The sequence below is a fragment of the Paramormyrops kingsleyae genome, chromosome 6 (assembly GCF_048594095.1).
Source record: "Paramormyrops kingsleyae isolate MSU_618 chromosome 6, PKINGS_0.4, whole genome shotgun sequence".
Lineage (NCBI taxonomy): Eukaryota > Metazoa > Chordata > Actinopteri > Osteoglossiformes > Mormyridae > Paramormyrops > Paramormyrops kingsleyae.
This window is the reverse complement of record NC_132802.1, coordinates 31,889,928-31,917,654: the sequence shown is the minus strand read 5'-3', so window position 1 is coordinate 31,917,654 and position 27,727 is coordinate 31,889,928. Positions and strand designations below refer to the sequence as shown.

At 40.8% G+C, this 27,727-nt stretch overlaps 1 protein-coding gene across 11 annotated transcripts in view; it reads left to right on the top strand.

Moving 5' to 3' along the window:
- grm6a (glutamate receptor, metabotropic 6a) overlaps window positions 1-27,727 on the top strand; it is a 61,878-nt gene that overhangs the window by 10,706 nt on the left and 23,445 nt on the right. For 7 of the 11 annotated variants that reach the window (XM_023835892.2, XM_023835891.2, XM_072713045.1 and 4 more), the window contains exons 2-5: window positions 7,628-8,252; window positions 23,968-24,184; window positions 24,972-25,107; window positions 27,442-27,596. In XM_023835892.2, the coding sequence (XP_023691660.2) occupies window positions 7,689-8,252; window positions 23,968-24,184; window positions 24,972-25,107; window positions 27,442-27,596 (1,072 nt within the window). In that variant the 5' untranslated portion in view covers window positions 7,628-7,688. The remainder of the gene's footprint in view (window positions 1-7,627; window positions 8,253-23,967; window positions 24,185-24,971; window positions 25,108-27,441; window positions 27,597-27,727) is intronic. The other 4 variants (XM_072713048.1, XM_072713047.1, XM_072713049.1 and 1 more) reach the window with 2 other exon arrangements.

Genomic DNA, 27,727 nt, shown 5'->3' with positions numbered 1-27,727 from the left:
ATTCTCGCCTGATCTCTCATTAACCAGGTGTTTTCACCCACACTGACTGGATATTTTTCCTTTATTGTACCATTCTCGGTAAACTGTACACACTGTGTGAAAGTTCCGGGACAGTGGCTGTTTCTAAGATGCTGAAACCGTCACATCTGGCAAAAGCAATCAAACCACATTAAAAATTACTTGGACCACATTTGGTGGCCTTCTAAGGTTTAGCCAAACAGTAACTGAACCCCTTGCCCCTGTCCGATTGCTGTATGCAGGCTGTTTGAATTAACAAGCAGGTGGACCTAGTCAAGTGGGCACAGAATGCATATATGCTTCTTGTTATAGTTAATTTGTTTATAGGGTTTGGTGATTACAGTATATTTAAGTCTATAGCCACATACAGCTCCTTCTAAATTAGCAAACTTGGCTACTTCTGAATGTCTTCCCTTGGTTATATGTGTGCTATAAATGAAAATCTTGGCAGCTGTTAACTTGATTGGGTTTTTTGTGTCGTTTTACTCTCTACTCCAGATCATGCTAGTTCATTTGTGCCACAAGGAATTACATGCAGTCGTACATGATAATAATAATAATAATAATAATAATAATAATAACTGATACTTTTATTGATCTTTGTCTTTACACCTCCATCAACTTGCTCTTTGTAGAGTAAGCTGTCTGTGAAGGGCAGCCTCCTGTTGGGGCGTCTAGGGAGCTGGGGGTTAAGGGCCTTGCTCAAGGACCTACAGAGACGCTGTGGCTGAACCGGTGACCTTCTGATTACAGGCACACAGGCTTAGCCCACTGAGTCACACACTGCCCCCATAGCTATCACTTTACAAGAGAACCCAAAGTAAAAGTTTGGGACAATTACTTGTAGGTTCCTCAGTGTAAAACATTCATTAAATAAAATAATTGAGCAGTAGGAAAGAGTCCTTATTTTACACAGTGGCTGCACTTTTGTTCTTTCCATTATTTTGTTTTCGCCAGAAGGGCTTTAATGCTTTTTTAATGCTAGATTTTGATTAAATCCAGTTAGACTCTGCCTCATGGCAAATCAGGTAATGAGCGGTGTGGATTTTCGGCCAGTTTGAGTGGTTCAGGTATGGCATGGCTCCCGTGCCGCTTTGGGTATGGCGGGTGTATTAATCTCGAATGGTGTGGGGCATTTTGCTGTGTGGCATTTTCCGGCGCTCATGCCAAAATGGTGCCATGTAACAAACACATGCAGCAAGTGCAAGAACTTAACCCATTGCAAGTGTGAGCACTGAAGAACTTAAAGCCGAAGATTCCCTGAGTCAACAAAAAACAACAAGCCAGAGCAGCCAGCTAGCTTTCTGAGGGAGTTTAGTTTGATAAGGACACCACACATTCAACTACAAAAGCGCTCAATAAATAAATAATGGACCATGTAATTATTAACATGACTAAACCAATTGAACTGCAACAGTGGGATTCAAAGGCAAAAGATTTAAAAATAAAATGCTTAACATGCATATGCCCAGAGAGAGTATACATGTCATTGGGAGAGCACATTTTCTCATTGAGATGCTAATCTGCGTAAAATGGCCATTTATTCGCTGCCATCTTATGTCAGCCTCCCCTTGCTCAGCCACTTATAGTGATATAGCAGACAGCACAGAACTCTGGTGTGGCATTAGCTAGGTCCACGGTGCATATGTGTGTGCTGACAAATAACTAGAATGGACTAGTCAGCTGGGTAACGTGCTGATAAGTCAGAACTGCGCAACAGTAAATGAATATCTGTGAATCCGGAGAGTGGTGGGGTACTATGACCTGTCAGCGGAAAGCTCTAAATTTGACTTTGGGTTATGTTTACAAATTTGTGTGACCAATCGCACCCAATTCCTGTGTGTTGTCTTGGCGTGTGGGAGAGTGATCTGTCCAAATTGATTGCTTGAAGTAGTTGAATTCATTTAATATATGTAAGACTTAAAGTAGGCTATTGCTTAGTTGCATGGATATGTATGCATTTCATTTTAAAGCAAACAACAAATTTCTTATTTAACATTCATAACACAATATATTGTGCCGGAGCATGCTGGGAAAATGTAAATAGCCCCTTGGATGTTAGTCTGTCCTGCATCTGGCCCTGCAAGCAGTCCTCCAACTTGCAGGGAGAGTTTTGGTGGTGGGATTGGCACTACAGCCACCGCAAAAACTTCACACACCTCCGACAAAGCAGACAGGACTCTTTTCTGCTCTCCACGGGAATAGCTCTGCTGCAGCCGCCCACAGGAAGGCTGCACGCATCTTGAAGGAGATAGAGGAAAGCCCTTGGGAGCCTCATCCTTGGAAGAGTTGAAGCCGGAAGAGAGCCAGTGGGGTCAGGCCTGTTAGGGTTCGAACTGGTGTGGTGCTGAGGTGTTGACCGCTGCACGGCAGCACTCGGGTCCTAATCTGAGGCGGCCCACCTGGGTAGTCATGTAAGACATCTTGTGTCTCAGGCATGAAGACTGTTTTCCTCTTCTGTCGGAGGGACTTTGTACTTTTTTTTGAGCAGCTGTTTAAAGTTGATCTCTGGGTCTGTAGTTCTTGAGGCTGATCCTCTGAATAGCTGTGAACCATGTAATCTCACTGAGGTTGCACAAATGGTGAATAATTTTGGGGTAAGGAGAGCCCTAGGGATCTGTAGTATCTAGGGTGAACTTCTCTAGGCTGGTGGTAACGCTGTCCTGCTGGCATCGCAAGCAATCTTTGCTTCCATCTATGAGACGGGTGTCATCCCAGCTGACTGGAAAATGGGACTTCTTGTCTGTATCTGGAAAGGGAAGGGTGATGGCCTGGATTAGTCCTTGCTAGGGTTATCCTCAACAGGGTCCATGATCACTTGCTCACTTACCAGTGACCAGAGCAGTCTGGTTTTAGACCTAAGAATAATAATAATAATAATAATAATAATAATACATTTTATTTATAAGGCGCCTTTAAAGTCACCCAAGGATCCCGAAGTCTTACCGCATCCTGGCACTGAGGATTCTCATTAAGCACATACGTGAATATTGGCAGGGTTTCTTTGCAGCATTTGTTGATTTTCATGAAGCGTTCGACTGCTGATCGAGCTGCCCTGTGGGACATCCTGAGAAGTTGCTGGACATCATAGCTGGCCTGTAAACTGGTACTGTGAGTACTCTGAAGAGTTGAGGCAGAACCTCTGCATTCATCCCAGTTGATTTTGGGGTTCATCAGGGGTGTGTTCTTGCTCCTACTCTGTTCAGTGCTTGCATGGACTGGGTGCTGAGCAGGGTTGTGTTTATTGGTGATGAAAGAGTCACTGATCTTGACTTTGCCGATGATGCTGTGATCTTTGCAGAGTCAAAGAGGGCTCTAATCAAGGCTCTCAAGAGACTGAGCGAGGAGTCTGAGTGTCTGGGCTTATGAGTGTCCTGGATAAAAACCAAGATCCAGGCCTTTAACGGCCTGTCTGTCTGCGGGGTGAATGTCGACCTCGTCGAGAGGTTCACTTACCTTAGCAGCGACATTAATTTCTCTGTTGACTCTTCTTATGAAGTCAGTAGACAGACTGGGAGAGCATGGAGGGTCATGAGGTCGCTGGAAGGGGTGTGTGGCGTTCCCGATATCTTTGCAAGAGGACGAAGGTCCAAGTCTTTAGAGTCCTGGTGCTCCCTGTTTTGCTGTATGTCTGCAAGAGTTGGACGCTATTCAGTGACCTGAGACAAAGACTGTGTTTCTTTGGAGAATCCTTGGGTACCGCTGGTTTGACTTTGTGTCAAATGAGCGGTTGCTCAGGGAGTCTCAAATGAGGCACATTACCTACATCATGAGGGAGCGTCAGTTATGGCACTACGGCCATGTGGTGCATTTCCTTGAGGGTGATCCGGCTCGCAAAATCCTCATTGCGGAGGACCCATGTGGCTGGACTGGTGGCCAAGGGGATGCCCACGTAACAACTGGCTGCAGCAGATAGACAGCCATTTTTGGAGGTTGGGACTTGACCATGTGTCAACCTGGGGAGCACCAACCGGGATCCTGAGGTGTTCCGTCATGTGGTAGGTGCGGCAACGTGCTATACCAGTGCATGCTTCCCGACCTGACCTGACCCTTGTTTGTGTTATTGTTAATACTTGTTGTGTTTTCAGTTGTTGTTTGTGCCCTTGCTTGTGTCTTGCGTGAACTGTTCCATCCTAGCGTCTTTTCAGCCATTGCATAAATTACCCACCGTGTGGTGTGCCTTACCTTCCGGAGTCAGACCTCCCTGTGTTTCCCCGTTATGTGTTTAGTGCTTGTGTTAGTCCTGTGTTAGTCCTTATAAAATTCAATAAAATGGCATCCATTCTCTTTTAAGTCTTCTTTGTCTTTCACTGCCACCTCAATGCCTCAGTTTGCCAGACATTACAATACACTTTAATTATCTTTTGGGAGTATTTGCTGGCTGGCCGGATTTGGAAAGGTGACAGCGACTTAGCATCTCTAGTAGTTACTGTCTCAGCACTAGTGTACAAACAAGGTTAAGAATTTTTTTTTTTAAATTTGATCACTAAATCACATAAGCATGGATTTAATTGGCATAATGTTGTAATCTTCTGAAGTTTTAGTATACTGTGATTGTCATTCATTAGAAATTAGAATTGTTGCAGCAAGTTATTGGGGATATTCTGCAGGACAGTAGCTGGGATAATTTGTTATGCTGTGTCTGATAGGGAAGCAGAATTGTGAACGGGACTGCAAGGCTACTAAACACCATTTGTCATTAGGGTTGGCTCTCTTACAGGGCACTCAACACGGGACACCCCAGAGACAGTCTCTGAAGGTCACCCATCACCTTCAAAGTGCTTATCTGTAATCAGGATGTGCGTTCTGTTTGAACTGGCAAGTACAAATTTCTGAGTTCATAGCCAGAAATTTCATCTGGAATGCCTGAAGTTGGAGTTCTGAATCAAAAAGTAAGAGGATCCTCTACAACTCCATCCTCAGAATTCCAAGATGGCTGTGCCCTTCATCCACAGAAATTATAGCCTGAGATTGACATAACTGGTATGCAAATACGCATTCACCTTTAAAAGTGATACGTGCGGCAATCGATTGTTGTAACACCATGAATGCGTATTTATTTTATGCGCATTTGCGCTGATATGACAAGAAGTTATTGTGCATTTTAACCTCTATACCGCAAATGAAGTACGAATTAGCATATAAAGGTTAAAATGCACGATTATTTCTTGTCATATCAGCAGAAATGCACATAAAATATGTACACATTCACGCTGTTACAACAATTGATTGCCTTACGTATCGCTTTTAAGGGTACCAGGTATTTCAATCCCTCATTATAGCTGTAGTTATATATTGTTTCTTAGCACTTATGACTTATTTGTGTCTCATTAAATTGATCATGCATACACATGCATATAGTAGGCCTTCTCATTCATCTATCAGCATATTTATTTAGTAGTTTTACCTGTATTGTCCTTTCACACTGTGCTCTGTGTGCTGATTTGGAAGTTGAAATTCCCGCTTGATCAATATTATGATTATTGTCTTTGTTTACAGTGCACAGCTCTTACACCTGTTCGTTCATTGAGTAAACTGAAGCTTGTAAATTTTATCGATGCCCTGCCTTTGTGTTTCCAGACTGGAAAATGTTTTAGCAGATAGGAAAAAGGGGTCCTTTCATTTAGTGAAAGCCAAGCAGGCAACATGGTATGAGTGTAGTGATCATGGTAGTAACTGTTTCTATAATAGTCATTTTTCCATGATAATTGGCATGCAGCAATAAATGCAGTGTTCACTCTGTAAATGGTGCACAGGCTCACTTTCTCAAAGCAGACAGACAAAGCCATCCAGTGTCCATCATATAGAAGTGGGTCATTCCGCTGCCTGTGCAGTGAATTGTATTTAAACCCTTGTGGATTTTAGTGTGGTTGTGTGGTGTCAGCTGTTTGCAAAATGAAGAGAGAGCCAGCTATATAATCCCCAAGGCACAAACTGAAAAAAGGCACCGAAGGGGGAAAGGTAACATCCTGTATGGTTTCAATACTGCCACGATTTCATTAATGCATTTAATCTGAGCTCGCAGCAGAAGGAGAATAAAAGAGAAAATAATTTAGTCAAGAATACTGGTGTGGCCTGTAAAGTAGCTCAGTCACACAGGCAAACGCTGTTTTAGCTCTTATGAGTTGCTATTAGCAGTGACATATTACTTTTTTGAACAATTGTTTCTTAATTACCCAAACATTATTATTTTGCAGTCATGAATTTCTTAATTGCTCTCCTAACTCCTATTTCTTCCAAATCAGAAAGATATATTTTCCTCACAGGCATGTAAAAATAAATAAATAAATGCAATTGCAAAATGCAGCAAACAGGTGAAAAGTCATCTTTTTATTTAAGTGGAGGGCATTCTCCTTCAGGGCTTTCTAAGCAGTATGAAAAATGCGCAAGATGAGCATCGCAGCTCCCTGCGATGCGCGTCTCGGGATATTGCTGAGTGCAATACTCAAAGGCTCAGAATTTGCATCATTTTGCAGTTTTCCTGAGCCTGACACACTCCACTGGCTCTCTCTAAGGTGTCATGAAACCCTGCTAAGCCTTGCATAATACTTGTGTGTCTGCCACAGCTTGGCACCACTGCCTCGCCCCTTGTAATGGGAAGGGGGCAAGGTACCCCTCTCACATCATCACCCTGACAGTTCATCCTAGACTGACATCAGTCTCAGTGAAGGATATGATATTAATTGGAAGCTTGCACTCACCATTTCCCAGAACTACACAAAGTACATTGCTTAAATGCGTCCAGTCACAGAATGCATAGACACGCAGAGTCCATAACAAAATACACCTGCTCTCATTAAGCTTTCATCCCTGGAAATGGAGCCTCAGGCTTAGCCAGACATAGAAGTAACATAATCTGAGCTGAGTCTGTAGATATTTGCATCCAGAATGATTTGCAGCTAATCTCATCTGCTACGTATGAATCCTTCGGGTGTAGTGTTTAAAAAAAGGTTCCTAAGAAACTGTCAGGGTGTAATTCCCACTTGCCGCTGTCTGTAGAGTATACAAACACATGCACTCCAACCAAGAGCAAGTTTGGGTTGAGTATTGGTAGGGTGGAGGTCTCCACCCATTTAAGGTGGTTATTTTGGCTTGTTTTGATTATTGGGGGGGGGGGTGCAATCCCCCATCCCCCCAAAATTCTACCCATGACACCATCACACTGTTTGCACAGACAAAACAGGATAGGGCTGAAAATATGAGACAGATTGTATTCCAAAGTGTATAGTCACAGGACTGTGACTTCACTGCTCCTTTTCATCACTGACTGATCTAAAAAGTGCTTTCAATTATAGCTGTCCTAAAACTGATATGTAATATTATTGCAGAAGTCTAAGTGCTTGTAACTGTAGCATCCATTTGTACTTATTTGTACATCAGGAGGGGGAAAAAAATCTACTCTCAGCCTCACATTCCTCTTTTTCCGTGCTAATTTTACGCAAATTTAAAGCATATTAAAGTCATCTGGGATATCAAACACGTGACACTACTTGAGTTTGCTCCCTTTCCTAGAAATTAAATCCTCTTGTCGTGACTTGAAAAGCCCCCGAGCAAAGAAAATGGTGATTAGCTCCTCTGTAATACTTTCAATTTCTCTTTTCCCATACAGGTGCTTTGGGTAGAAGGTGAAGTCTTTAGCCGTTAGATAAAAGTTTTTGAGTTTGTTGGTGATGACCATGACACGATACTCACCAAAGTCGCTGCTACATCATTACTGTGGAATAATTTGGGCATTTCAATGGACCAGCTGTCATTCCATTGCTTTGCCCCAGCTTCTGTGGATGTTGTGGATGGGACTGAGCCCAGGGCTATGGGCACACCAAGGTACCCAGCCCCACTCTATCAAGATAGAGGGTGACATCACGCTGGGAGGGCTGTTCCCAGTCCATGCCAGAGGGCCTGCAGGAGTTCCATGTGGAGAGATAAAGAAGGAGAAAGGAATTCACCGGATGGAGGCCATGCTCTATGCCGTGGATCAGATCAACAGTGACCCGGATCTACTCCCCAACATCACCCTGGGCGCACGTATCCTTGATACCTGCTCAAGGGACACTTATGCTCTAGAACAGTCTCTCACCTTTGTTCAAGCGCTTATTCAGAAGGACACCTCTGACATACGCTGCTCCAATGGTGAGCCACCCATCATCCGAAAGCCAGAGCGCGTGGTGGGTGTCATCGGGGCATCTGCCAGCTCCGTGTCCATCATGGTGGCCAACGTCTTGCGGCTCTTTGAGGTGAGAATCCTCGGTGTATGCCATTCCTTGGATAGCGTTACCCAACTGTTCCGTCTACACGAAGCCTTTGTGTTCACTTTTGCACCTTTTTCCACAATTGTGCGAAAATGCTTCTTAAAAAAGTTCTGTAGACATGCCAACAGCTGTCTGTACCTCAAAAGCCTTATAGTTTTAGGGATCTGTTTTCTTTAGGGCTGTTGCACTCGTTAACTAATGGTACAGCTGAAACATACTCAGTATATGATTGTGGGGAGCATGAAAGACACTCAGAGCCTAAGGAACTCTCTGTGTTCTCTCTATGTCAGTGTTTCCCAATCTGTCCAATGGTCCATGTTTTTGCTCCCTGCCAGAAAGTCCTGCCGGGAGCTGGGAGGGAGCAAAAACGTGGACTGTCTGTGGATCCCCGAGGACTGGATTGGAAAACGTTGCTCTATGTCAAATGAGACACAGCAAACAAAGGCCCTGTTTTACCATAAGTTCCTTGTACCAGGAGCAGGTGGTTGTCCAGTGATTGGTGCTGCTTGTATTGGCAGCTGGGCATAGAGGTGATAAGTGCTTTAAATGAAGACAGAGGGGTTAATGAATCTCCTTGCGTGGGATTGACTTACATAGCAGCAGAACACATAAATGGGATGCAAAATGTAAAAATGAAATCTGAGCTTGTCCTCCCATTGGGTTGATCATCACTCCTGGAATGGTCCATTTCCCCCTGTCCTGAGAATAATGATTTCCAGAGACTGATTCATCAGGTCAGTTTCCAGTCTGCTGAATGGAATTAGGAGAATTAAGCTTTACAGGAGTTTTTCAAGACCACTTCAATGGGCCTTTCTGTGAAGTAAGGTTTCGTGTGATCCCTTTACAAGCTGAATACACATGCTATATATACATCACACCAGTTCAGAAAACAGCTGCACAATACAGATAAGGTAGAGTGTAGCACATGTAGTTGAATATGTTGATTTTTAGGGTTAGAATGGCGTCATGGCCCTGTTATGCCATCCTTTGTTACAGTCATTTCACTGAAAATAAAAGCTGGAAGGGGGATGGAGATGAAATATTTGCACTGGTGGAACAGACCGCTGTAAGGACCACATGCCTCAAGAAAGTGAAACATCCTCATTTGGAGTTTGGGATACATGCATTACAAAGAGAACTGCAAATGTTCATTGATCACCTCAGGATGATGGTCTTCATTGTGATGTGCACTGTGCGTGTTTTCTGAAGGAAAAGCTCTTGCTATGTTACTAATTGCCAGATTGCATCTTACTAGTGGGCAGTTCTTATTGGAGGTTTTCTCTCTTTTTGATGGTGTCTTTTTGATGCCTCTATGAGGCACGGCTGTCTGATTCACTGAAATGTTTTTCTTTCATATTCGACTGAACTTGCATTCTCCCAATCCAGTGTTTGTGAAAACAATTAGCTCGAGAAATTTCTGTCATAAAACATATGCATCCTTGATTCCTTGTACATTTCTAAGTAATACAGAAATCCTGAGCTTTCTTCGAGGGTAAACACCATATCATTGCATATTTTAAGCGGGTATACGGAAATCCTGAGCTTTCTTAGGGGGTATACGGTGTATTATTGCATGTTTTAAGCGGATATACGGAAATCCTGAGCTTTCTTAGGGGGTATACGGTGTATTATTGCATGTTTAAAGCGGGTATACAGAAATCCTGAGCTTTCTTAGGGGGGCATACAGTGTATTATTGCACATTTTAAGCAGGTATAGAGAAATCCTGAGCTTTATTAGGGGGTATATGGTGTATTATTGCAAGTTTTAAGCGGGTATACGGAAATCCTGAGCTTTCTTAGGGGGTATACAGCATATACTGCAAGTTAGAAATTCATCATTATTAGTAACTGGTGATGTAATTAAATTTTGTTCAAATATCTTTACCCACAGTACAATCAAAGCAATTCCCTCCCCTTATAGCTACTTCATTACCCAACCTATACATCATTAACAATTAGCATACAGGCTGTAATGAGAACTGGAAACTCATATCTTCAGCTTACTAAGAGAACACTTTCCTCTTCATTAGCATACAATTTTTTTTAACTTAAGCAGTTGATTTTGATAAACAAGACACTTTATTTTCATTTCCTGTGGTTTGATCATGCTAAGAAACTCATTATTTTTCTTTCAATCTATCTACTTTCACATATATTATTACATTTCGAATGATATTAAGTGGTTTCAAAATGAAAAATAAAACTTGGTTGAAAATAGCTGTAGTTGATGTTTTTTAATTAATTAGATCTGAATATTTCTCTAACTTCTGAGAGAAGGTCAAAAGAGATTAATGACATGACAGAAGAAGATAATTTGGAATTCAATCAATCAATCAAAGTATTATTTGACATACAGTTATACTCAGTACTGTGTGCAGTGAAATGCTTGGTTGCCTAACTCAAAGACTGTGGCCATTACACCTACAGGAACTTGTATTACATCCCATTCTAAATCCATAGGTATCAGTATGGAGTTGGTCCCCCCTTTGCAGCTAAAACAGCTGCAACTCTTCTGGGAAGGCTTTCCACAAGATTTTGCAGTGTGTCTGTGGGAATTTTTGCCCATTCATCCAGAAGTTTGTGAGCATGTGTGATGTTGTACGTGAAGACCTGGCTCACAATCTCTGCTCTTGTTCATCCCAAAGGTGTTCGATAGGGTTGAGGTTAGGGCTCTGTGCGAGCCAGTAAAGGTCTTCCACAACAAACTCACCCAACCATGTCTTTATTGACCTTGCTCTGTGCACTGGGGCGCAGTCATGCTTGAACAGAAAAGGGTCTTCCCCAAACTGTTCCCACAAAATTGGAAGCATAGAATTGTGCAAAATGTCTTGTTGTGCTGAGGCATTAAGAGATCCTTTCACTGGAACTAAGGGGCCTAGACAACCCCTGAAAAACAACCCCATACCATTATCCCTCCTCCAGCAAACTTTACAGTTGGCACAATAGAGCCATGGCCAAAAGTTATTAGAATGCCTCAGTTTTTATGATGTCAATTTGCATATACTCCAGAATGTTAAGAGTGATCAGATGAATTGCAATTCTTTGCCATGAAAATGAACTTAATCCCAAAAAACTGATTTCCACTGCATTTCAGCCCTGCCACAAAATAACCCACTAACATCATTTCAGTGATTAGGTGAGAGTGTTGACGAGGACAAGGCTGGAGATTGGCAGAGATTGTTAGAATGGCAGGCTGGATGCTTTTAAAAGGAGGGTGGTTCTTGAAATCATTGTTCTTCCTCTGTTAACCATGGTTACCTGCAAGGAAACATGTGCAGTCACCATTGCTTTGCACAAAAAAGGGCTTCACAGACAAGGATATTGCTGCTAGCAAAACTGAACCTAAATCAATCATTTATTGGATCATCAAGAACTTCAAGGAGAGAGGTTCAATTGTAGTGAAGAAGGCTTCAGGGCGCCCAAGAAAGTCCAGCAAGTGCCAGGACTGTCTCCTAAAGTTGATTCAGCTGCGAGATCGGGGCACCACCAGTGCAGGGCTTGCTCAGGAATGACAGTAGGTAGATGTGAGTGCATCTGCACGTCCAGTGAGGCGAAGACTTTTGGAGGATGGCCTGGTGCTAAGAAGGGCAACAAAGAAGCTACTTCTCTCCAAAAAAACATCAGGGACAGACTGATATTCTGCAAAAGGTACAGGGATTGGACTGTTGAAGACTGTAGTGAAGTCATTTTCTCTGATGAATCCCCTTTCCGATTGCTTGGGGCATCCGAAAAAAAGATTTTCTGGAGAAGAAAAGGTGAGCGCTACCAGTCCTGTGTCATGCCAACAGTAAAGCATCCTGAGACCATTCATGTGTGGGTTTGCTTCTCAGCCAAGGGAGTGGGCTCACTCACAATTCTGCCTAAGAACACAGCCATGAATAAAGAATGGTACAAAACATCCTCTGATAGCAACTTCTCCCAACCATCCAAGAACAGTTTGGTGATGAACAATCCCTTTTCCAGCATGATGGAGCACCGTGCCATAAGGCAATAGTGATAACTAAGTGGCTCAGGGAACAAAACATCAACATTTTGGGTCCATGGCCAGGAAACTCCCCAGACCTTAATCCCATTGAGAACTTGTGGTCAGTCCTCAAGGGGTGGGTGGACAAACAAAAGCCCACAAATTCTGACAAACTCCAAGCATTGATTATGCAAGAATGGGCTGCCATCAGTCAGGATGTGGCCCAAAAGTTGATTAACAGCATGCCAGGGCGAATTGCAGAGGTCTTGAAAAAGAAGGACCAACATTGCAAATATTGTCTCTTTGCATAAACTTAATGTAACTGTCAATAAAAGCCTTTGGCACTTATGAAATATTTGTAATTATACTTCAGTATAGCAGTATACCAGTATAACATCTGACAAAAAGATTTACAAACACTGAAGCAGCAAACTTTGTGAAAACCAATACTTGTGTCATTCTCAAAACCCTTAGCCACAACTATAGAGTCAGGCAGGTAATGTTCTCTTTGTATCCACCAATCTCAGACTCGTCCATCAGACTGCCAGACAGGGAAGTGTGATTTGTCGCTCCATGGAATATGTTTCCACTGCTCCAAAGTCCAGTGGCGTTGTGCTTCACACCACTCCATTTGATGCTTGCCATTGCATTTGGTGATGTGAGGCTCGCATGAAGCTGCTCAGCTATGGAAGCTCCCGACGCACAGTTTTTGTGCTGGGGTTAATGCCAGAGGAGGTTTGGAACTCTGCAGGTATTGAGTCAACAGAGTACTGGCGACTTTTACACACTCTGCGCCTCAACACTTGGCAACCCCACTCTGTTACTGTTCCTAAACGTTTCCACTTTGCAATAATGCCACTTACAACTGACCATGAAATATCTAGCAGGGAAGGAATTTTACAAACTGAACTATTGCAAAGGTGGCCTCCTATGGCAGTACCACGCTTGAATTTGTTGAGCTCATCTGAATGACCCATTCTTTCACAAACAACATGACTGCATTGCTAGATGCTTGATTTTATTCACCTGTGACAGTGGGTCTGAATAAAACACCTGAATTCAGTGATTAAGTGGTGTGTCTTAAAAGTTTTGTCCATATAGTGTATGTGCCATTCCACTTGCAATTAAATGTTCCTTTGCAATTTAAGCACGAGATCCCGCCCCTTGTGCCCTTGCAGAATTGGTGAATAAACCGGTTCTCTTCTACTCAATCTGCTGTTGATGTCGCTGCATTAGGCTGAAAAGTTTTAAGCACCTGTGCAATTTAATGTGATGAAAGCCGTATCTAAGTTAATGTTTTTTTTTCAGAATTATTCAAGCACTACTGATGAACATGCTGATGAAGTTTTAATTTCTCACTCGACCGTGTATAGATATGTGCATCAGCATATTGATATCATTTGTTTGGTTAGCAGCCATGTTACAGGCTAAGCTACATAGCAAGCTAATGTTTCTCGTTTTTGTAGCATTTTCTGTTGCTGCATAACCGTGACTTTCAAGGTCTTGAATGTTCGTTGTTTGTCAGGTACTTATACATATGTAAGCTGTACATGTGTATGTTGTGTAGATTGTTGGAACATTGGTGTCTTCATTTAGGGTCTGAATTGCTTTGAGAAAAAAAGCTCTTCCTCAGCCTTTCAATGGTGGCTTTCAGGGAGCGGTTGGGTTTCACCGAGCAACATTCAGACTCTTACAGGATCCACAATAACATCCAGCAGACTGCTTATCCAGTACAAGGTTGCGGAGCCATTTAGTAACAAATTTATACATGTGGATGCTAATAGGCTTGCAGCCAGTCTTTAGCAATGTCAAAAGCACATTGTTTTAGTGTTCAACATGTGATCCATTAAATGTTGGTCTGTGTGAGAAAGAAGTTGACTCAGACCCTGACATTTAGTTCATTGTTTTAATTGAAATACTCCCATCAACCAAAAGTCAATTTCATAAATGACACATAAAAATAAATTATAAAACCCCACCATGTGGTTTAACAGTTAAAGTCATTTGAATTCTATGAAAAATTTAGGATTATTGTAAAAATACCAAAACCATTACTTGATTCGAGGAATGTAATAGTATGAAAATTTAAATGTGAAAATACAGTGCGTCCCCATTTCATGAATTATTCCATGCAGGCAGTCAAGCATCTTTATCTCAGTAGCTGACACAGTGGGAGCACTGGGAGGGTGTACCTGTGTAAAATAAGGACGCAACACAAGTACATTTCAGTAGTACAGAGTTACTTATGTTAATGGTGAAGTTCCACAGGAAGATGTATGTCAGACTAAAATTGATCAGCCAGCATAAAAGTTAGGGTGTTTCTTTGTTCAGATTCAGAACTATGATTTCATTCATCTTTAAATATGGATGGATAAAATAATTACAGATTTAAACGCAGCTTCTTTTTATTGTCTCACTCTTTCAAATGTCATTTTGTTTCTGATGGTAAGTCTTTCACATGCAGACCTCTCAGATAAATCAGTGTATTTTAGTTATGAATAACAGAGGATAGAGGACAGGCAAGTAAAATGAGGACTAATTTACTTCTTTGCATTAGTACACTAGTTGATGATTGAATGATCAAATTTCAAATAATGATCACATAAATTCTGTAATTCTTACTTATTTGAAAGTCCAAACTACACATGTTGATTTTTGTTAGAAGGTTTTTATATTAGAATGATTTAGGTTTTTGTTGTTATTTTTCCACCATATATTTAAAATTGCGAAAAAAGAATAAATCTGTAAATTACATGACTACATGAGGCACAATATGTGTTGGCTATGTGTTCAGTCTATTCTATGGAGCCCACTCATTGTAATGTGTGAAACACCGTGGGCGATTTCAATTCTTAAAAAAGACCTGTGGAAACATTGTCATTCTTCCTTGTGCAAAGGGATCATTTTACATTAGTCCATATCCACCAGGCTAAGGTCAATCAGACAGAATAATGAACGATAACCCAGAACTGTATGTGAGAAACACAAATTCCTCATCACAGCTAGTGGAATTAATGACTTGAGGACAGGCATTTTGGGTCAAACCAATTGAAGCAAAACTAAACAAACAGCAACTGGAAACAAAATGATCGCGAGAGATCAAAACAAGAGTATTTGACATGGGAAGGACACAAGCTGACATCAATGATCAGACTAGCAATGACGAGACAAATAGGTACTTAAATACGCAGACTAACGCAGGGCAACAAGCATCAGGTGTGGCCACGTGGGGGAGGGTCAGCCAGACGTGGTGGGCAGGACGTGATAGTCATACTCCAGAATGACAAACCAGAATTGCTCAGAATGCATCTCCAGAAAGAGACACCAGATTTCACAACAGAGGCAGATGCGCAGGGTTTAAATGTCTGAATAGATATAAGCGAAAACAATCATCCAGTCAGCATTCCCGCAATGGTGAGTGTTGGTGACTGTAAGCAAGGAGATTGGAAAGTGAGGGCATGACAATACTAATATTTTTGCAACGTTTTCTGGGGCAGGTAAGCCAAGGAACTATAACTGGTGTATAAATATGAACTAAAACTAAACTATCTATGCAATCATTTTAACGAGAGCTTATTCAATTAGGAGTACAGAGGCTCATAGCCAGTGTCTAGAAAGCAGAGTGTGTAAAGGAGGCAGCAGCCTGTATGGTTTGCACTCACTCATACAAATATTCATTCACACAGTAGTGCACTGGAAGAGTAATTCAGCATTATTATGTCACGATGTATCTGGTTGCTCCCAGGGGAGCAGTGTGGCCTTCATGGCCCTGGATTCTGACGGTTGTGTTCCAGTTATATGATTAATGGCCATATACAAATTGAGAACATGCAAACATTTAACAAACAAGGAGTTACTGGAACACAGCCAGACCAACATTTCTGTGAAAGCTGTTTAAAATATCTTCCTTCCTCCAGCCACTCCTTACTTCAGCATCTGGCTGAAAAACATGATTTTGCTTCTATTGAACAACATTGGTCTACATTGGTCTACACACCTGGATTATTCCTGCAAGGACAGTCAGTGTTTGTAGTCCAACAATGGTCTATTTTATAATGCCAAAATCTTTAGGTGAAAACACACTGCTTTTTAATTGTATTTTTAACAGTTCAGTTAGCCTGGACACCGTATCTTATGGGTGGGTGGCCATTTCTGAATTTATAAATATGCATGCTTGCTTGTATGACAGCTAGTGCATCTCAACAACAAACACAGTTGTTGTCATAAAACTATCTGACATCGACATAGATATTTTTAAAGAGAAGCATAGTGTTTCTCCAAAGGCAAAAAAACAGAAATAAAACTGCCAAAAAATACTTTAGCATTTTGCATTTTTTCTATGTTTTATTGAATTAGCTGTTGATGCATCTTATAATATTATCTAAACTAGCTGTCTGTAACAATAACTGACTAATAGAAAATAGAAAAAGTAAACAGTGCAGATCAGCATCTAAGATTTCTCATAATTTCCCACCAACTGCATCTTGTATTACACAATAAAGCCTTAATACCTTCCAAAAACCTGACAGCAGTTTTAGTGTGAATGTGGAATTCTAATGCTAATGGAAATAACCATCTTTTAGTTGTTTGTAAAATACAGTTGCTTTGTAGTGCCCAAAATACTTGTTATCCAGTTTTTCTGAATTGCTCTGGCACATTTCTGGACGCATTCCGTCCTTTTTTCAGAACAAAAAGCACAAAACCATGTTTTTCAAATGTCATTCACAAAACCTGTGACTCATTTTGCAAAACTGTTTTATCTCTGCTCAAAACCAGGCACTGCTTTTAGATCACACACAAAGCCAGTTGCTACATAAACACTACTGAGCATTCATTACACATTACAGCAAAAAAATTGTCATAACTATTCCTAGCATATAGATAAAGATGTTTAATGAGGATGTGGTCTTTTGCTAGTTGAATTGCAGTATTGGAAATCAACTGCATGTCAAGACTATAGAAATTTTCATTGTTCAGCAAAAAAGTTTATATACAACTATACATAAATGAATATGTAATGTTTTCAGTATCCATCCATCCATACATTCATCTATCAGCGCTACTAAAAAAGTTACTGTAAAAGACGAATTTAAAAAAATCTAAATGAAAGGCATGTTACAGTAAAATGCTGTACAACTGCCAAGTCAATGAAGAATATTCATTCTGCCTCATCATTAAGTCAGGCAAGATGACTTTGTCTACATCACATCCATGCTAGACAATGGTGGAAGAATCCTCTGTTGTCACGCATCCATGCCTTGACATCGACTTACCAACATCACTTGCACTCTCATCCGGCATGTATTCTCTGTTCTAGTCACTCATTGGCTTCTTCACATGTACTTTGAGTCGCTGTGTTTAAATGACTATTGCCTGTTGGTTGTGTTTAACTTTTGTAGCCTGTGTTTTTCCATTTTCCAAGTTCATCATTGCGCAAAATGTGTTTTTGTGAATGAGAATGTATTTAGAGTTTTACAACAATCAGTCAGTCAGATCTGCAAATTGTGCCTAACTAGGTGAACATTGTTTGAGGTTTTGCCAAATGAGTGAGTGATTGATTAAATACATGAGTTTTGGAAGTTTTGTTCCAAGAATAGAGTTTAGTGTTTAGTAATTCAGAAAAACTGTAATTCGCTGTTTTCATGTGTAACATTGGCAGTACCTTGTCATGCTTGGTGACATTTTGGTAAATAGTAATTAACTATTTTTTTTATTGGTAATTAGCAATTAGAAGGAAGTATGCATTTTCAATCAGACTGTTAAAAGTTATGTATAATTATTAAGGTTTGTTATATGTATTATCATGTGTAAGGTCATGTGTATGGTCATAACTATGACAGTATAATGATTGTATATAATGCAAACCATTATTAATTAATTGCAATGTCACTGATTTCTTAGGTATAGGTATTTCTAAATTTATCATCTAGTAAATACACGCATTGTGTAACTCATTTGACTAAGCCTAAGGATATTTACGGTTAGGGTTAGTGCACTTAAGTATAATTCTCTTGGCTTTTTATCTATATTTCCTCTAAGAATGTGAAATGATGCATGTTTTTTTATATATTTATCATTGGTCACTGTGAAGATGTCATTTACTCCACCAGTCACTGCTTTATTCTAACCACCATCAACACATTTATCGATATCCTGCTACACATGGGGCCACCTGTGCACAGATATGACTTTAATTTACCAGAGAGGTGGGCAGCTGCATGCATACTGTATGCCCTGTCATCCCTCTGCAATTATTCTGATTGTATTCAGCTCACAGGGTGAAACCATACACAAAGCTGCACTGTCGATTCCACCAGTGCTGCAGGATGCGTCGTTGTCCCTGCCATTGCAAAAATCACAGACAGTATGCAACGGAGCCCTGGCTGCAGCAGAGAGCCTGTGTTGTGGAATGCATTTTATCATTTTTTCATGAAGACCTTATTGGTTCAAGGAACAGCTTCAGGTGCTCAATTTTTAACCTTCAATACTGAGACTTGTATGCACTAACATTCTTTGTAATGCCTGGGCCTTATGGTCAGAGCATTTGCAGTTAAATACAATTTATATACACTGCTCAAAAAAATTAAAGGAACACTCTTTAATCAGAGTATAGCATCGAGTCAGTTTAACTTCTGGGATATTGATCTAGTCCGTTAAGTAGCAATGGGGGTTGTTAATCAATTTCAGTTGCTTTGGTGTTAAAGAAGTTAACAACAGGTGCACTAGAGGGGCAACAATGAGACGACCCCCAAAACAGGAGTGGTTTAACAGGTGGAGGCCATTGACATTTTTCTCTCCTCATCTTTTCTGACAGTTTTTTTCACTAATTTTGCATTTGGCTACAGTCAGTGTCACTACTGGTAGCATGAGATGATACCTGGACCCTACAGAGGTTGCACAGGTAGTCCAACTCCTCCAGGATGGTGCATCAATATGTGCCATTGCCAGAAGGTTTACTGTGTCTCCCAGCACAGTCTCAAGGCCATGGAGGACATTCCAGGAGATAGGCAGTTACTCTAGGAGAGATGGACAGGGCCGTAGAAGGTCCTTAAGCCATAAGTAGGACCAGTATCTGCTTCTTTGTGCAAGGAGGAACAGGAAGAGCACTGCCAGAGCCCTACAGAATGACCTCCAGCAGGTCACTGGTGTGCATGTCTCTGAGCAAACAATCAGAAACAGACTTCATGAGGGTGGCCTGAGGGCCCGACGTCCTCTAGTGGGCCCTGTGTTCACTGCCCAGGACCGTGGAGCTCGATGGGCATTTGCCATAGAATACCAGAATTGGCAGGTCCACCACTGGAGCCCTGTGCTTTTCACAGATGAGAGCAGGTTCACTCTGAGCACATGTGACAGAAGTGAAAGGGTCTGGAGAACCTGCGGAGAACATTATGCTGCCTGTGACATTGTTCAGCAAGACCATTTTGGTGGTGGGTCAGTGATGGTCTGGGGTGGCATATCCATGGAGGGATACACAGACCTCTACAGGCTAGACAACGACACCTTGACTGCCATTAGGTATCATGATGAAATCCTTGGACCAATTGTCAGACACTACACTGGTGCAGTGAGTCCTGGGTTCCTCCTGGTGCACGACAATGCCCGGCCTCATTTGGCGAGAGTATGCAGGCAGTTCCTGGAGGATAAAGGAATGGATACCGTTGACTGGCCCCCATGCTCGCCTGACCTAAATCCAATGGAACACCTCTGGGACATTATGTTTCGGTCCATCTGACGCCACCAGGTTGCACCTCAGACTGTCCAGGAGCTCAGTGATGCCCTGGTTCAGATCTGGGAGGAGATCCCCAAGGACACCATCCGTCGTCTCATTAGGAGGATGCCCCGACATTATCAGGCATGCCTACAAGCACGTGGGGGCCATACAAACTACTGAGTACGATTTTGAGTTGCTGCAATGGAATTTCGGCAAAATGGACCAGCCTACCGCATCATTTTTTCACTTTGATTTTTGGGTTGTCTTTGAATTCAGCCCTCTGTAGGTTTATCATTTTCATTTCCATCAAACCATGTGGCATCCTTTAGTTCCTAACACATTACCCAGTCCATATCAGTATAGATATACAGCATGATTATTTCCCCCATTGAGATCTGATGTGTTTTCCAAGCGTTCCTTTAATTTTTTTGAACAGTGTAATTATTTCCAATAACAGGAAATGAAGTGTTCTCTTTGAAGAATGACTGTGCCTTTTTTCAGACAAATGCGAGCCTTCTGTTCCCTCCCTGTGCTCAAATGATGCATCAGATTATAATTTTCAAGTGGGATCTTTTCAGGTGTCTGAGCACAGTTAGAAATATGAGTATTTGAAGACAAATCTTATTCTAAATCTGACTTATGGAGAAAATATGGGTTAATTGTGGGCTTTCTTATATGCATAAGTGATAGATGATTTTTTTCACAACTACAAGTTATACATTGTGTCTTAATGACACTTTCTGCACAATGAAGTATTTAAATGAGTTTCATGATCAAAAAACACATGAGTTGTTGGCAAGAGTATTAGCTAAGGGATTTACATTTACATTTATTTATTTCACAGACGCTTTTTTCCAAAGCAACATGCAAGTGAGGCAGATAACACATAATAAGCAAATCAGAATATGACATACTGTGAGACCAAAATGATGGCTCACGCTTTTCAGTGATCGCTTTTTAGAAAGATATCTTGGCCAGAAATGATGCAGTGCATACCCCTGCATTACAGGGCCGTATCCATGGCCTACAGCAAGATGTGCAGGGACTTTGTCATTGGAAAGGACATTTTAAGGTTTCACATATAAAGACTTACCTATCAATCAGCCTGTTTAATGGCTCGCTCAGCGTTTATCAGATCATTTTTAAATGGTGGCCTTGTATTTATACAAGAATGATGGAATCTGTCCACCATCCGGTTTTGTTAGCCTAGCTATTTGCTGTCCAGTAAGCTAAATGGAGTATTATGGAAAGTGATTAAAGCCTGTTTGATGTATGGAACTATGGAACTCGTTTAAGCAAAGTTTTGGAAATTGTACCGAAAGTGTGCAGGCTATTAGCTACAGGGACCACATTATGCTTCAGTAGCACAGCAAGTAAGGGTACTGAGGATGCTTCAGCAACCCCTCCTGTCTGTTTCGGCAAGGAAAACGAAACATTATGTTAATTATCTCACAATGGCTCAGAGGCGATTTCATGATTATTTCTCCAAAAAGACTACTGTTCTTAGCTGTTAACAGCTGCTGATGACATAAAACAACTTCCGTAAAGTCTACCGTTCGTTTCAACTTTTCAAAATGTTTTCCCGTCCTAACTACAGCTGGCAGGAACAACCTTTGGCCACTTTTCTCTTTAGAATAAGTTATAGATAGTAAGTATTGTACTTCATTTGTAATATATCTACTGTACAAACAGAGCAACTAGGATGTAGAAATAATCCATTAGGGTGTTTGAAAATTGCATATTTCACTGTACAAATGAATGCTAGTGTTTTTCATGTGAAGCTTCACTCGATGCGTTTATAGCCTTGAACTGCATCGCTGTGCTTATTGGTCCAACTCGAAAAACAGAGGGAGGGGAACAATAGTGAGATCTTTGAAGTTATGGGTGTAAAGTGAGGCTGTGGCTGTGAGCAGGAGAGCCCTTTGGCCACAGGTTTTAGGTGTATTGTGTTTATTGTATTGTCTGCTGATCTCGATCTCCCTCCCTCTGCAGTTAACGTTGTTTAACTAAAACCTCGTTAATCCACCCAGATAATCCGTCGCATGGTTCTTCCCCCTCATTCCTCCCTCACAACCTGGCAGTTCTGTGCCTAGATACCGTTTCTCTAACAATCAATCCAACCCCCCCTTATATGCACCACTTTCAAAGACCAGACAAGCAGACAGAGATAAAACAGCCGTGAGCACAAGCTCATTTCACTAAGCTGCCTCATTAAAAGAGCAGTAGATGGGTAAAATAATCATCTCCTTTATTTTTCAAACTAATGCTCATATCACCATATTTCATTTTATGTGTTTTTCACTGCAATTTGATATTCAACTGATTTTTTTCCAACTGGGTTCTCATCTTTTATTTGGATAATATTTAGTTACAACTAATAATAACAATATAAATAATTTAACATTTTCCATCCATCCATCCATCCATCCATCCATCCATCCATTCATCCATCCATGTGTCCATGTGTCTGACACTGGAAAGCTTCATCACCACTGCCCCCCAGCATGTAGTGCAGCATGTAGAGCATCCAAGGGAAAGTGAAACTGGTCCCCTCAGCCGCCTATGTTGTCTAATGAGTTGAACAGCGCTGCATGCCAGTTATGTAAAGTATCTTATGCAGTTGTTAGTCTTAACTTTGAAAGTGCCAACTCACTTTAGATAGGGATTTTGTTAAAATTATATACGATCATGTATGTCTCATTTGTTGATAAATGTGCTTGACTGTAGGCCATTGTCTTTTACTTGTTTCATTGAACCATTTGGTAACTGCTATGTGAAAGGTATATGAGATAATGATACGTGAATAACACCCAAATAGGCCTAAATGTGTAGGTGATCTACTCAGTTCATTGTGCTATTATGCTCTCTATAAATGCTTTTTTATTTTAGAACTTTGCCTCTGTCTTCTGCAGTTTCTGGAGTCACTGCTGTAGACCTCTGCCGAACAATACCTTTCTAGTTCTGTAACTGTTGAAAGAAATGCTATTGTCCCTCAGCACGTAGACACCACCAGTCAGGCATTGTCCAGGAACACATAGACAGTACTGATTCACTGCGCTTGCTTGAGCTGACACTTAATCATTTGGGAATGTCATTCAGCTGTTAATTCCATTTTTAAACCCTGTCTTTAAAAATAAGTGTCTTACTTGAAATGCAGACTCTATGACTCAGTGATGCGAGAAAAGTTTCTCTTGAAAACTGTAATAGAAACAGTGGTAATAGAAATAGAAGTAAAGTGAGATTGGTTCAAGAAGCTGATGATGCTGGTGGGATTATCATGGTAGTGGTATTATTGGTATTACTGTATGGTATTATTATGAGAATGGGGGACAAATGACTGCAGTCTGTGAGTCCAGCCACAAACCACTACACAGGCTCAATGAGCAGAGCAACACTGTATACAGGGTAGTCAAGGAAAGGATTAAAATTGATATAATTTAGAGTTCAAACTGAGATCCTGGAATGGTTTTAAAAAGCATATTTTCGAGGACTATTTCAGGAAATCGTCGGTTTTTGGAAAATATGGTCAGGGGTACAATAGTGGCTCCTTTACGCTACAGTATACATGTACAGTGCTCACAGAAAGTCTTAGGATGTTTACTTAATTCAGTAGAAATATTGCGATTTTTTTGGCTTTATAATAAAACCATTACTGTATTGATTTGTTTACATATTTTTTATACTTATATACACACATATTATATATATAACGCCCAGTCATACTTTAAAAAAAAAAAAACATTGTATACCGTGAAACCGATATAGCTTTGAAAAATACCGTGATATAAATTTTTGATCATACTGGCCAGGTATATTAGAGCTGGCCGATATGACCAAAAATAAATAAACAAATATCTATATATTTATATACACACACACACATTTTTATAGAATTAAGCAAGTGCCCCAAGACTTTCTCTGAGCTCTGTATGCTGCTGAGATGTTACCTGATATATATTTTTGCAGGCAGCAAGCGACTGGTCCTCCCACCAGATGTAAAAGAATGTTCTTATACTTTGCTTCAGATCCCACAGGTCAGTTATGCCTCCACAGCCCCAGAGCTGAGCGACAACAACCGCTACGACTTCTTCTCGAGGGTAGTTCCACCCGATTCATACCAGGCTCAGGCTATGGTGGACATTGTCAAGGCGATGGGCTGGAATTATGTGTCGACACTCGCTTCTGAAGGAAACTATGGAGAAAGTGGAGTTGATGCCTTCATCCAAATCTCCCGGGAGACAGGTACTGTCAACAAACAACTGCAATGCAGAATATAACATGGTCAAACATAAACCCTTCAGTCAGACAATTTACACATGATTTATTAAGCAGGCTCAGTGGATGCATTAAAGAATGCTATTGAAATGTCAGACTGAGAAACAGTGTTGAATTTGAATCTGTCCATTTGTGTATATATGCCTAACCAGTACGGATTAACAGTTTTTTACAATACTGCAAGCTGGAAGGATGTTCATAAAGGATATGTTATTTGTGGAGTTAATTCTTTCTCTAAAGTAAGGAACAAACAGAGTTTGAAACAAAACAGTTGAGGTTTTTGAGGGATAAAAACAGGAAAAAAAACTGAACACCTTGAATGTACTGTAATGAAGTGCCCTATTTATTCAAAAAAAAAAATTTTTCAGAACAAGTTACTATTTTGTACTGCAAAACCCCTGGAGTGCATCATAACTTGAGAAAATATTACAGTAATATGAAGTGATGTGACTGGTGTGTCGATTTGTTACACTTTTATTGGTTTTTGTCTGATTTCCTTATGAATTTGAGTGGGAATGAAGGTACTGAATCGCAGACAACGGAACCAGATTTCTGTTTCGAATCAGTTTGTTACACCCATAAAATCAGCACTGAAAAACACACTGTAAAAACACTCTGAAGACTTGGGCAAACAGGAGCTGACGCTGACACCACCTACAGTATTTACCGATTGTGTATTTTGGAATCGTGTGTGATATCGGAGTTCCTTCTGCCATGGGGGTTACAGTGTTGTGTCTTGTCCCTCCCACCTCAGGAGGCCTGTGTATAGCACAGTCTATGAAGATTCCCCGCGAGCCCAAATTTGGCGAGTTTGACAAGATCATTAAGCGATTAATGGAGACCTCCAACGCGCGTGGGGTCATCATCTTCGCCAATGAGGATGACATAAAGTAAGCTTTTCTTTTCCATTAAAATAGAATTTCAGCCAAAAACATTACAGGTAAATCATCAACAATTTAATCTTCATTCAAGGAAAGTTGAAAATTGCCCTGAAAATCCATGCTTTTCTGTGTAGTTCTCCAAATTTACTTTTAAGACATTCTTATTCTGATAATTTTTCATAAGACAAAGGGGTAACACTTTTTAATACTGTTCCACAGTTAACAGGTAAATATGCAGGAAGTAAGCAGCAACAAAGGAGTAGTGCTTCATTAACACCTAAATTAGTACTATTCACTACTAAGGAGTAATGCTTAATTACTCAATAGGTAATAGTGAACTGATTATTATAGTAGTTCACTAGTACACCATTAGGAACTATTGAGTATTGCAGGTCTCATTGGGAATTATCTACTAACTATGGATTATTTCTAATAACTACTAGTTGCTGCTTACTTCCTGCATATTTACCTGTTAACTGCAGAACAGTATTATAAAGTGTTGCAGACAAAGGCAAGGGTGTATAATTGGATGTAGATGGCAGTGTCATGTCTCTACCAATATTGTGGGAGTATCTTGTATGTCAGTGGGGGGGCGGAGGGGGGTTTGGGGCTGATTTGGTTTTGCTACCAGTATAGAAACCAAAGCTATGCCTTTAGACAAAGGTCTCCCAGTCATTTCTTGTTTCTTCCCTTAAATCAAATGAAAAAGCAGAGCATGATCTGGGACTTACTTCAATTACTGAAGCTGTCTAACACCAGACATGAAACACAGGCCTGGCAATAAAACGAACACATAAATGAATAAAATAAATATTAGTGTGCATTAGTGCCATAATAATCAGGAACAGCACCTGAAATTATGTTGGTTTTCCAGTAGCAGAGAAAACGGAGATCTATGCTAGACCAGGGGTGTCAAACTCCAGTCCTGGGGGGCCAGAGCCCTGTGTATCTTAGTTCTTTCCCTGTTCCCCCAAAAATGATTCAGCTTGAGAGCTGTGTGGCCTTGGCCATATTGGATCTTGTTAGTAACTGTAGTGCATCAGGGCCAGCAAAATGAGCGGAATCAGGTGTGTTAAATGAGGGGAAACTCAAAAATGTGCAGGACTCCGGCCCTCCAGGACTGGAGTTTGACACCCCTGCAGTAGACAATACAGAAGTTATTGCATAGAAAGCAGGAAAATCAGAAAGAGGATTTTCTTATCCCTACATTTCATACGAATGGTTGGTGTAACTGGCAATAAGCCATATGAAAGTAGCGCAGCTGGCAGAGCGCAAAGATAAGTACTAAGAGCATACAGAGCAGAGCCAGCCCGCAGGATTCAAATGACGAGAGAGTCTGCGGGGGGTGGGTTTGCAACTGCAGTTGCCAGTGGGAGCTGGTAAGATGAAACTGCCCTTCAAAAAGATCACTATTAATACCCATATAATTACAGGTATTAATAGATGTATTGACAAAGACTGGTCAGCTTTCAGGACATTTCAAGTAGATTCTGGTAAATTAGTCATTTGAGGGGAGCCTGGAGTTGTGCATTGTGTGACCCGTACTTCCTGGATACAACTGCTTCACGAGGCTAGTTGGTAAAAAAATGTTTTTTTCTCTTTAAAGTTAAGGTAATAATTGAATTCATAGTTCTGGTAGATGTTTCCAAACATGTGGAACTAAGGTAGTCATCCAGGCCACTGCCATAACACGTGTAGCTAAGTTTAACCATTTACGTAAGCATTCCTCTTCTCAGTACTGCTGTGTCTAACAAAAGCCTGTGACTGCCACTGCAGCTATGCAGTGCTGAATTAAAAGCCTTGCTTTCTGTGTATTGAACCATATCAATAGGCCTCATATTTCAGCCTGTCCTGTTTGGCTTTTAAATACTGTAGATTAAAATGGAATCTGTATCAGTTTTAAGCCACCTTTAGAAAATTCTGCTCTCCCATTGCAAAGCACTGTTGTTTTACCATATTACTTTTCATTATAAAATGCATGTTTTAGACAAAGAGTAATATTAATAATGCAAATGTCACTAAAATGTGAGCCTGGGAGGTATGTCCAGTGTGGTAAGGTGTGTACTGTGGCTTTTCCAGCACCTGTGGATTTCTTAAAATGCCTCTTTTGAATCTGGAGCACTTTAATTGCAGTTCATATTTGGGCTGATCTGGACAATACATTTTGTTATTTTTAGATTTGGTAGAAATTTCATAAGTGCCTTCTGTAGAGCAGGAATTTATATGGAAATTAAGAGAAGAGCATCCAGGTGTTGGCAGGTGTTAAATCCTAAGTTTTTAGGCTGTTCTCATCTATTTTATGTGATAAATGTAGTTCTTTTTTTTAACCATGTTCCTCTGTAGACGAGTGCTGGAGGCGGCAAAGAAGGCAAATCTGACAGGGCACTTCCAGTTTGTGGGGTCTGATAGCTGGGGAGCCAAGAGTTCCCCTATATTAGACCAGGAGGAGGTGGCTGAGGGCGCTGTCACTATTCTGCCCAAAAGAGCCTCCATCGACGGTACGTCCAAAACAAACAGCGCATTCTCATTTACAGGTGTCTCTTCTAATTGTGGAAGAATGCATCTAAGTTAATATCGCATGACAGATTTATTTGATATTTACTATTGCTTGCATTTCAAGGGGCCATAT